Below are 12,620 nucleotides of genomic sequence, written 5' to 3' on the forward strand. Positions count from 1 at the left end.
TAACTTTTACGAATTTTTTATCAACAAAAATTTTCTTTTATTATTATAATCCAAAAAAAAAATTTAACATAACTAAACATCTAAACCGGGGCTATCAGGCCTCCTCAATACATCAAACTTAGCTTGAAAAAGCTAAGTGAAAAAAATTGGTAAATTATACATGAGATTGATGTCTTTTCTCGAGATAACTTTTACAAATTAAATAACAAAATTTTATAAAAGTTACAAAATTTTAAATTTTTGATATTGCTTTGAAACTATAAGTTAATTAATAGATAACCACAAAAATTAAATTATGAGTATCACAATAATTTTAAAATGTTAAAATGTTGTTTATATAATGAACCTTTTTAGAAGAATATTTTTTTAAATTTTATTTTAGAGGAAAATTGAATAAGTTTTTCTATTTTAATTATTTATTAAAAAGATAATTAATATTTTTATTATTATTGAGTAATTTATATTGGTGTTTAATAATAAATAAAATAATAACTGATAAGATATATGACTAATAATCAATGACCTGTTTTGTAGGTAACATGTTACTAAAGGTTTTTTAAATCCATCTAGTCACGGTAAAGTTGCTTAAATCTAATGGAAATGGATGTTTCTTTATAGAAACAGAATTTTAAGTTTATGTACTGTAATTTTATCCTATAGTTTGGAGTAGAAAACCTAATAATGGTTTAATTTTAGCTTCAACGGAATCAATTTTAACTTAATTTCGATTTAGAACAAAATGATAATTAGAATAGTACGAGAAATTTTATTTTTTAAAACAATAACTCTTTAACTGGATGAAGGTGAGAGTGAATTTAAAGTCTATATTAAAAAATAAACTTAGAAGCTGACATGACACAACATTAGAGCTTTAAAGCGTTGATTTGGTATTATATTTTTTTTTATTTTTTTATTTTTAATTTAGAGATTTTAATTTAATCAGTTAGTGTTGGTATTAATGGTAGGAAATTTAACCTTTGAGAAATTAAAAAAGACAAATGCTTTAACTTTTAATATTTAGGTGCTGAGTTGGTATTAATATTGAGATATTGTCCTAATTTGAATAAATTAATCATTTTAATCCCACATGTTAAGTCTCCTGTTCAACTCCCATAAATCAATTCAAAACTTATTATCCCTATTTCAGATTACTCAATAATAAATCAATTTTCGGTCGCTGAAATTAGGTTTTTATATGTGAATTTCAAAACTACTCATGTAGACTTTTATATTGCGAATTGTCAAATGAAATTGCCTTTTCCGATTGTTCTGTCATTTGAGTGAAATTGATTGTTATATCATGTTTGTTGCCATTTCATTTTTTACAATAATTTGTTCAGGGATATATTGTATAAGTGTTGCAGATTTGCTGGACAGTTTGCTACTAATGGAAAAGATTTCAGTACCACCAGCAAAACGTGAATGAGGCTTTAAAAAATATCGATATCAAATTGTTAAATCGGTAAGTCACTACAAACACTGTTATGTTAATGGAAAATAATATGTTAATCATTTCACAAATTTGCAACTTACGTGTAGTATATTATATGTTTTGATGTTAGTTACTTTCTTGTGTTCTCATAAACTTTTATGGTTATTTTCTCATTCATACGATGGATTATTTTGCCAAGTGACATAGTCTCTTTTGTAGATGATCAGCATGTAAGTAGCTATGATATGAATTTCTACATGTTCTAATTATTTTTTGTTATTTTCTAAGTTCACTTTCTTTTATTATTACTAGAGCTAAGATTAATATTATTAATAACATGAACAAATATATTCTTCATTCTTTTAATAACTAATTATATTAATAATATAATTAATATATTTCGAAGGGTGAAATGAGATGGCACATATTTGTAGCTACGACTATGCAAACACTTTTGACAGCTAAGCTGGGCTTTAAGGAGATTGAGAATATGGGCAAGTATCTGGGAATGCCGATGGTTCAAAGGAGAGTAACAAAGCACACATATCAGCATTTTCTTGATGCTGTTGTGACCTGTCTTGCGAATTGTAATTCGGCTCAGCTCATTAGCACAATCTGTGTTGGCAGCCATGCCAATATACTCAATGCAGACTACAAAAATCCCTCTAAAGGTTTATTCTGAGGTGGAAAAGGCTTGCCACCAATTTGTATGGGTTCTTCAAACATGCAACGTAAACTGCCCTTAGTTCCATGGAACACGTCCAAGCGCCTAAGACGAGGAGTGGTCTTGGTTTTCCAAAAACGGCTGATTTAAATGGAGTATTTCTGAAGAAATTATGGTGGGGTTTAATTCATGATAATCATGCTCTTTAAGTCCAAGTGATTCGCTCAAAATACAATCTTGGTAACGAGTTTATCCCTACTTCCTTCCAAGGCAGTAATTTATCGGTTGTGGCTAGGGGTATGAAGAAGATTTATCAACAGATGTGCTCGGGGCAGACTTGGGCTATTAGAGATGGTCTTTCTACTCATTTTTGGATTGAACCTTGGGTAGAAGTTGGATAGAAGCTCATTGACGTTGCAATGAATCTAATTCCTAAATACATAAAGGATTATGATGACTCATGATGTGAATCCGGATGGTCAATGAGATTGTGAGGTTCTCCGATATTACTTACCAATGGAAATTCTACAGTTGATTTTAGCTATCCCAGTCCCATCTCCTGAGCTTGGAAAAGATACGGTGTATTGGGGGCCTTTTGCTTTGGGTAATTTTTCTGTAAGTTCAGCCGATAGATATTTTGATGAGAGGGAGGTGTATGTGGAAAATCCTACATGGGGGAAGATTTGAAAATGGCAAGGATGTCAGCGCATCTGTAGTTTTGTATGGCTGCTCCACCATAATAGGTTGTTGACTAACGTTGGAAAATGAAGTCACCACTTATCCTATCAGGTTTGCTACCCTTTATGCAATGTTGTAGCTGAAACTAGTTTGCATGCTATACGCGACTATCAGCTCACAATTGGCATTTGGCTTCAGTCGGTCCAGTTGAATGAGAGAGAATTGTGTATTGAATTGATGTGTGATTTACATTATACAACACCCTTTACATAGGTGTACAAGGAATATGAGATGTGCTAGGATATAATAAGATACATAATTCGATACACTGCAATTAGATTTAGATATACTAAGATTATATTTAGATATTAGGATCGGATTCAGATACCAGGATCACAATCAGATTTTATTCTAATAGGTCCCAAGTGATTTGCGAGTGTCCTTTTTTCATCCTGTAATATCAGTGAAACATTGAATTTCTTTTAGTTTGTCTCTAGATAAGCTACAATTTAAAGATATTCAATGGACTACATATTTTGGTACTACTTGCTGGATGATTTGGAAACATCAAAATAACTATGTGGTTAATGAGCAAAATATTTCAACTCAGTTTCTAGGCTAGCAATACTACTCTTCGCAAAGCAGTGTCTGCAAACTTTTGATAGAATTAACACTCATACTCGCTTACCTATCACATGGGTAGAGCGGTGGGTGGCTTGGCAGCCTCCAGCACCTGGGACATATAAGCTAAATACAAATAGATCTTCGCCAACCCTTGATGGTCTTGGGTTCGGGGGAGGTCTCATCCGTGACTCAGCTGGCACTTGGCAGGTGAGATTTATGGCTAACATTGGAAGGACATCAGTTTTAGGTATTGAGTTGTGGGCTCTTTTGCATGGTATTACACTGGCATTAATCTCAATCCCTTCATAATCTCCATCTCGAATGTGACAACCTTATACCTGTGCAAATGGTTTATGGTAGTATTGATCCTCTGGCTATGCTTAGGTCGCTTGTTATTCGTATCCGCTTACTTGTGCGCTCTCATCCTCATATTCAAGTATCCTATATTCTCAGGGAGGCAAATTTTGCTACGGATTGGTTATCTAAGTCTGCATCGGTCATCCCTTCTGGCTTCCAGATTCTCCAAGATCCTCCTCCAGGAATTTCATTTTAGTTATTTCATGATATTATAGGAGGTGGACATGCCCACCTTGCTACTAGCTAACTTCGTCTTTCCCTTTATTATACAATATATATATATATATATATATATATACACACATACATAGAAGCTGACATGATACAAAGTTAAAGCTTTAAAGTGTTGATTTAGTACTATATTTTTCCTATTTTTTTCATTTTTAATTTAGAGATTTTAATTTAATCAGTTAACATTGGTATTAATGGTAGGAAAATTAATCGTTGAGAAATTGAAAAGACAAATACTTTAACTATTAATATTTAGGTGTTAAGTTGGTATCAATATTGAAATTGTGTTGATTTGGATTAATTAATCATTTTAATCCCGCATCTTATGTTTCTTGTTCAACCCACATAAATCAATTCAAAAGTTATTATCTCTATTTTAGATTATTCAATAATAAATTAATTCTCGATCGCTCAAATTAGGTCTTTTTATTGCTAGTTTCTAAACTACTACATTTTTATATTGTGAATTGTTAAATGAAATTGCTTTTTTCAGTTATTCTGTCGTTTAAGTGAAATTAATTTTTATATCATGTTTGTTGTCATTTCATTTTAGGCAATAATTTGTCAAAGATAAATTGTATAAGGGTTGTAGATTTGCTGGACAGTTTGCTATGAATGGAAAAGATTTTAGTGCCACCAGAAAAACGTGAATGAGGCTTTTAAAAATGTCAATACCAAATCGCGAAATTGGTAAGTCAGTACAAACACTGTTACGTTCATTGAAAATGATATGCTAATCATTTCATTTTGGTTATCCCATGATGTTGTAGAAGGTGGGCATGCCCGTCTTGCTACTAGCTAGCTTTTTCTTTCCCTTTTATTGTAAAAAAAAAAATAATAATAATTAGAAGCTGATATGGGACAAAATTAGAGCTTCAAAGTGTTGATTTGGTACTATATATTTTTCTATTTTTTAATTTTTAATTAGAGATTTTAATTTAATCCGTTAGCGTTGGTATTAATGGTAGAAAAATTAACCGTTGAGAAATTGAAAAGAGAAATGCTTTAACTATTAATATTTAGGTTTTGAGTTAGTATTAATAGGTTTTGAGATTTTAATTAATCGTTTTAATCCCACATGCTATGTCTCTTGTTCAACCCTTATAAATCAATTCAAAATTTATTATCTCTATTTTAAATTACTCAGTGATAAATCAATTCTCAATCGCTCAAATTAAATTTTATATTGCGAGTTTCAAAACTACTCTTGTAGATTTTTATATTATGAATTGTTAAATGAAATATCATTTTTCAGTTATTTTGTTGTTTAAGTGAAATTGATTTTTATATCATGTTTGTTGCCATTTCATTTTTGGCAATGATTTGTCAAAGATAAATTGTATAAGGGTTACAGATTTGCTGGACAGTTTGCTATGAATGGAAAAGATTTCAGTGCTTCTAGAAAAACGTCAATGAGGCTTTTAAAAATGTCAACACCAAATCGCTAAATTGGTAAGTCAGTACAAACACGGTTATATTGATTGAAAATAATATATTAATTATTTCAACTTATGGTAGTATGTATGTTATATATTCTGACGTTAGTTGCTTTTTTTTGTGCTCATAAACTTTTATGACTGTTTCCTCATTCACACGGTGGATTATTTCGGCAAGTGACATAATGTCTCTTGTAGATGATCAGAATATAAGTAGCTATCATAAGAATTTCTACATATTCTAATTATTTTTTATTATTTTCTAAGTGCACTTTCTTTTCCTATTAATAAAGTTAAAATTGATATTTTTAATAACATTAACAAATATATTTTTCAATTTTTAATAATTAATCATATTAATAATATAATTAATGTATCTTGAAGGGTGAAATGAGATAGCAATGATCCCTTTCTTCCTTAAATAGATTTTTTTAAATTTGAACCATAAGTATGTAGTCTCGTTAAATATTCAAGAGAGAGCGTTTTGCGCATATTGTGGACTTACCCGATGAAAATCTGATTAGTGAAACTAGTGGATTTCAGATATCTGATCGTGAAAGAAAAGACATAATTAATATCATTTTCAACTAAGTAAAACTTTTGAGTTACTTTTTTCAAAATTATAATTCCACTTTCTTTTAGTTTCCACATTAATGGTGGTAAAATTAATATTTTTAATAACATCAATGATATGTTTTTCGTTGTTTTAATAATTAATAAAATTAATAACACAATTAATATTTTTTGTAACTAATAAAAATCTTGAGCTCCTTTTTTTCTAATAATATTATTAAATAATAATCTTAATTTTATTTTAAATTTCAGGATTTTTCCAATAAGGTTCCTATTCTCTTGGATATTTAGATTGATACAATAAAATAGTATGCTAAACTATTTACTCATTTAAACTCTGCAATATTAAATAAATTATAGATTTCAAAGCGTACTGAAATTTTATTAATATGAGTAAATTTTTTGGATTAATATATGAGTAATTATATCAAGATTTAACAATGGAATAGCGCATTAATATTTTTTGAATTTCCAATCCGTTGCGTAACTAGTTTTAAAATAAAATGGTTGATAGACTTGATGATAATTATAATATTATACCTGTTTATTTTTTTATTTATTCAAATTAGAGTTATTAGATGGGATTAGGACAAGTGCATGTACAGTCAAATACATAAATTCACTTTTGTTTTATATAAAAAATTTTGTGATACTTTCAATTTTTAATTTGATCTATTAAATACTTTAACTTATAAAATTACATTTATTAAATACTTCTCGTAACATTTAGTTAATTATTTATATCGAGTGTTAACTATAATTAGTTATATATCTGTTTACAACTTCAATAGAATTAATATGTCTTTTATCTAATTTTTAAATTGATATATATTGCTTTTTGTTTGGATTATATTTTATTATTTAAACTTATTTATGTCATGCATATATCGTTTTAAATTCCAATTCGATTTGTATCTCAAAAATAATTTAGTTTAAGTTTGAAAAATTCACAAACCGTAGCTATCAGTTTGGTACGAAACTTTCTTCAAACTATCCTAAATCAGACTGTACAAACCCCTACTTTTTATGTTATATTTTTCTCGATTCTATTATTATTATTATTACTATAATTTATTTATTTATTAATTATTATAATAAATTATTACTGAAGTAATAATGGGTTGTCCGATTTCTTTATTTGGTTAATATAATCACATTAACTCTTGATTTTAAATTTAAAAATTAATTTTTGAAAATAAGCAATGATTAATATTCAAGATTTTCCGTAGCATATCCTGCTTACATTTGGAAATTAAATATCTAAAATTAATTAAAAAATTAAAGATTTTAAAAACTTATTATTTTTATTACTCAATAAACTAAAAGATATTTATTTTATTTTATTTTATTAATAAGAAAGATCCTCTCTCCTTTGTAATTAGTAAAAACAATTAAATATTTGTAACAGTAAAATTAAAATATTAACTCATAAATAAAAGAACCCAAAAAAAAAAAAAAATTCAAGAGATCTGATTTTTCCCAAAAAACCATCAGGCCGACCTACTCAAGTTTCAAAGAATTAAGGGTATCCTTGGAATACAAAATTCATAAAATAATAATTTTAACAAAACAGTTAAGCTTTCTTTTATGGCGCCTTCCACAGTTTTAGTTCAGAAGGTAAAAGATTGATATTTGCAGTTCGCCATTGTATTTTATATAAAGGGAAGCGAAGATATTATACTGCATGGAAGATAAAAACGACATATCCATAGCCTCACAGTTGTCTCCGGCCACCATACCCGATGGCTCTCTGGTGGAAGCCAAAGAGCCGAACCTTTGCGATGGTGGTGGTGTTGGTGCAGTAATAGACTCTGGAGGTGACGGAGGAGGAAGAGCGTCAGAGTCGGTTATGACTGTCGAAGTAACAGTTAAGAGAAAAAGAGGGAGGCCAAGGAAATTTGATTTGGGCGCAAAAGCGACATCGTTGCCGCCGCCTGGTTTTTCATCATCTATATCTATGACCTGTGAGAAGCGAGGCAGAGGAAGGCCACCCGGCTCCGGTAGACTTCAGCTATTGGCTGCTCTTGGTAAGGTTTCTCATGTTTATTATTGCTTTAGAGTTGGTGCAAAGTTGATCTTCCTAATCTTTGATAAGCAAATTTCAGGAAATAAGTAAATACTGAAATAATCTCCAGTTCTGTAAGAAAATTCAATAAATTTGAATTCCTTTTATATCGAGTTATTCGTTGTTTATGCGTGATTTGAGATTGTACATTAGTAATTTTATTTAGATTAGGGTTAATTCGTAAGATAATTTGTGGTTAGCCTTTGTAGTTTTTAATTGTTAGTTTGAGGTCTTCACAATCTCCAATCCAATTTATGAACGATTTATACTGCTTCTTGATTTTAGTGCAGACTTAGCTATGAACAGAGTGGAACAGAAACAAAAGATATATATAGCTGATCCCAGTCAGTTTGAGACGAAGGGTTCTTGTTGTTGACTAATATAACTAATATATAAACAAGCTCTAATGTTTTTTATAATTTTGATTTTCCTAAAGGTGGTATTGCTGCAGAAACAGCAGGAGGAAGCTTGATTCCTCATGTGATTACAGTGAACTCGGGAGAGGTATATATTGTTCCTTAAACATTAATTTTCTTTTGACATTCCAATTTGCCTGCCTTATTCTTGATTATTTGGCTTTCATCTAATTAAATCTGTTCTTTCATTAAACATCAGGATATTGTAAGTCTGATAATATCATTCGCCCAAAAAGGTTCTCGAGCAGTTTGTGTTCTTTCTGCTACTGGAGTTGTCTCAAGTGTTATAATGCGCCAACCAGGTTCTTCTGGTGGAATTTTGAGATATGAGGTATTTATTGTATCTCATCTAATTCTTTCTAATTGCTAATTTAGTACAATGAAAATATATAATTAATTTACTATTGTCATATCTTATATCAGAATTCAAATAATATTTTTTTATCTGGTTAGTGGGTAGTGATTGGTTTTTTACAGTGGAATTTTTTTTTTTTTTTTGATTTTCTTGGCAACCAAACAGATTAATACTAGTATAATATTTGATTATTTTCCATAACCAAACATGTCTAAATTTCTACTTATCTATACTATATATAAATATGAGAATAGATAGGATAATGAGATTTTTAATGGCGCCGTTGATAATACTTAATATATTTTAAAATAACCTTAGTCATAACTAATTAGAAATTACTACATCCATCCCATTTGTTACTTGTTATTCTTTTTTTTTTTTTCTGTCCCAAAATGTTTGCAAGATTTCTAAATTTATATATGTAAACAATTGTTTTTCCCATGATAACCTTGATGATCCTTTATTAAATAAAGAAATTTTATTAATATCTTAATAAGTTAAGGGTAAAAAGGGGTAAAATAAATTTTTTGACTAAATCTTAATATGCGTGTTTTGTCAAACTATGCAAACAAAATAGGACGGAGAGTGTACATATATTTATCAAAAAAATTTTTAAGCTAATCATGTGTGGTTTGACTGTCTTCTCGCTTATGTGAGAAATGAGAGACCTCAAGTTCGAATTTTCTCGACCACAAATGTTTTCATCAATTTAGTGTGTGGAGGATTCTTTCTTATTGTATAGCCTATAATGTAATTTCGGCCAATTAGACCTCTCATGAAAAAATTATTTTTAAATAAATAAATACATATACATACATATATATAAATATATAAATAAGTTTTCAAAAAATTTAAGTTTTATCTTTACTACAATTATTTTTTAATAAATATATATAATAATGAGAAATTTAAAATTTTGTATTTTATTTATTAAATATTTAATTCTTTTAGGATATAGATAAAAAAAAGAAAATATATTCTTTTTGTAAATATTTTAACTTTATGTTTGTATGATTTGATCGGATATATTTTTTAAAGAAAATAAAATTTTAAATAGAATATATATAATATTTTACTTAGGAGAGAGCTAAAAAAAGAAGAAAAAATATGTTATTTTTATTAATATTTTTTTATTTATGTTTGTAAAATTTGATTGGATATATTTTTTAAAAAGTAAATTTGAAATAAAATTTACATAATTAAATCTGGAATGCTAAACAATTGAAAATTTTAATTTAAAAAATATATATTATTTTATTTATATACATTGAAAACATTTTTTTGTTAGGTGAGTTTTAAAAGAGTTTTATTCTTAATAATTTTTTTTTCATTACTGAATAATTTGTAACTATTATAATTTTAATTTAGTAAGAGATTTATATCTCTCATGCAATAAATAGATGGCCTATTGATGATTAAGGATTTTTAATTTTCTTGATATTTTTTTCTCTTATATCCTAAATTTGTTTGATTTAAAAGAAAATAATCTTTAGGAAACTATAAAAAAACCAGAACTATATACTTTTGTTTGGATCACTTTTTGGATTTTAAGAATTTGTGTATATGTGCATAGATTCCTTTCTCCGATACACTTGAGTAAGTAATACTACCACTATAGTCAAAGTGATTTTCATTATAAATTCAAATTATCTTTTCATTTATTTTCTTTTACCTAGTAGTAAAAAAATATTATTATTTTTTTATTATAATTGTATATAAATATTGATTTGATGTTGAAAGCAGGGGATTGGAGATTAAGTGATGACTTAATTTTTTTTTGACACCTATTAAGATTTTAAAAATCTGCATTTATAAATTAGAAACTAAAGGATTAAGTCTAAGGATTGAATTGAATTTTATTCGGAGACTACTTCATTATATAATATAAATAAAACAATTAATATATAACAAATATAATCAACGTGCAACGCATGTCCTACAAAATACTACTGTAAATAAGATCCAATTTCTAATTGTTTTTCTTTTGGCAGGGCCGCTTTGAAATTCTCTCTTTACGTGGATCATTTACATTTGGCCAAAAAAAGGGGGCACGAGCACATAGCAAAACTGGCATGTTAAGTGTTTCTCTCGCGAAACCTGATGGCGGGGTTTTTGGTGGCGGTGTTGTTGGCTCCTTAATAGCATCGGGACCTATTCAAGTAAGCTATCTATTTATAATTTATACCTCTCCAGTAGTTCACGGTGCCGGAATTCCTCTAATTTTAGAATTTTCCTAAATTTTATTTTATAAAATATAAAAAATTTTAAAATTTACTTATAAAATAGTGAATTTCTTTTAATTTCACCTGCTTCGAATTTTTTGAAAATATTTTTTTCTCTCCCCTTAAAATTTATCCTAATTCTGTCAATTCATAAATTTTATCAAAAAATCTCTTTCTTAAAATGTATTGGATGTGTCTGTTCTTCATCAGATGCGTAAAAATCATTAGAGTATCTGCTCCATTTATAAAAATTGAACTCTCGGCTTCACATAATAAAGAAAAAGAGTATCAAATCACTCATTTTCAGTCTTTTTCATCCTTTACTTTTTCACAAGTTTCTGTTAACTTTTACTTTCTTACAAGACTTTGTGTTGAATATAAATAAGCATAAAATTTAATTATTTGTAAATTAATGAAAAATAATTATATAATAGATTGTTATACTTGGAGTAAATATAAAATTAATTTTAAGTATTCATTTTTTTACTAATTTGTACTTAAAATTAATAATTGTATTCACTTGTATTTTTTTGGTTAAGTTTGGATATCATCTTTAAATTTCAACAATTTGATTAGATATTCACCCAACAATAACAATTTCATGAAATTAAAAAAAAAATTTGAATTTTGAATGAACTTTTCATTTATGCAAATATCTAAAGTGCAAACTTACAAATAAATTCCTTAAATTTTAGAGAATTGATTTGTTTCAACTTTTTCAGCTAATTGTGGCGAGTTTCAAGCAAAATATTAGTAAGAATATCAAATTGAGTCAATTGGCTAATTCTTCAACAGCTGGTGGGACTTTGCTTGCGGATTCAGAAATTGCAAAATTTCCCATACAAATTGCAGCAATTACAGAGGGTGAAGGGAATTGCACAGACTCTGCTAATACATTACCTGTAAGCCAACAACACATGTTGAAAATTGGTCCTCAAGATATATTTCAGCTTCCACAACCCATTTCAGGAGAAAGGGCACTGTCTCCAGATAAAAATTCCATTAATAATATTTGAAGTAAGGGTTGTGGGATTCTTAATTTCTTTTTCTTTCTGTTATGTTTCTGATTATAGCCCTTAATTTGGTTTGGTGTTGGTAAGACTTTTAGATGTGAGGATTTTGAGTGTGAGAACAAATATGTCATTTTGAAATATCGAATACCTTTAGTTTAATTATCTGCATAATCGTTAATATAAATGAATGTGGAATTTATTTGACAATTTCATACATATTTCAGATAAACTTTTTTCCTTCAAAAAGAAAAAGAAATATGATACTACAAATAGCTTTTAGCGTTTTGATCAAGTTAAAATTATATTTCTATTAATTGTAGTGTTGGATCTATTAAATACTCTAACGTTTAACTAGTTTTTAATTAAAGTTTTTTAACGATCATACCTAGGGATCGAAGTGGTGTGGATATTTTAGAATACTCATCCCGCTTCACTCCATTTAAAGAGGATAATTATAGTTATAAATGAATTTGAAACGGATACGAATAGTGAAATTACTACCCGTACCTGTTACCCGCTATATTAAACGGGTTTGGCAATGTGTACTTATGGGT

General features: G+C 28.2%; 1 protein-coding gene across 1 annotated transcript; it reads left to right on the forward strand.

Annotated features, from left to right (window-relative positions):
- Nucleotides 1–7,625: 7,625 nt before the first annotated feature.
- LOC105637379 (AT-hook motif nuclear-localized protein 2) lies at nt 7,626–12,253 on the forward strand. The gene is made up of 5 exons (XM_037637243.2): nt 7,626–8,022; nt 8,497–8,564; nt 8,676–8,807; nt 10,823–10,990; nt 11,776–12,253. Exons 1-5 carry the CDS (start codon nt 7,680–7,682, stop codon nt 12,067–12,069), a joined length of 1,005 nt encoding a protein of 334 aa, XP_037493171.2. The 5' UTR covers nt 7,626–7,679; the 3' UTR covers nt 12,070–12,253.
- Nucleotides 12,254–12,620: the final 367 nt, after the last annotated feature.

The sequence above is a fragment of the Jatropha curcas genome, chromosome 1 (genome assembly GCF_041381405.1).
Source record: "Jatropha curcas cultivar XTBG-Jc1 chromosome 1, XTBG_Jcur_1.0, whole genome shotgun sequence".
NCBI lineage: Eukaryota > Viridiplantae > Streptophyta > Magnoliopsida > Malpighiales > Euphorbiaceae > Jatropha > Jatropha curcas.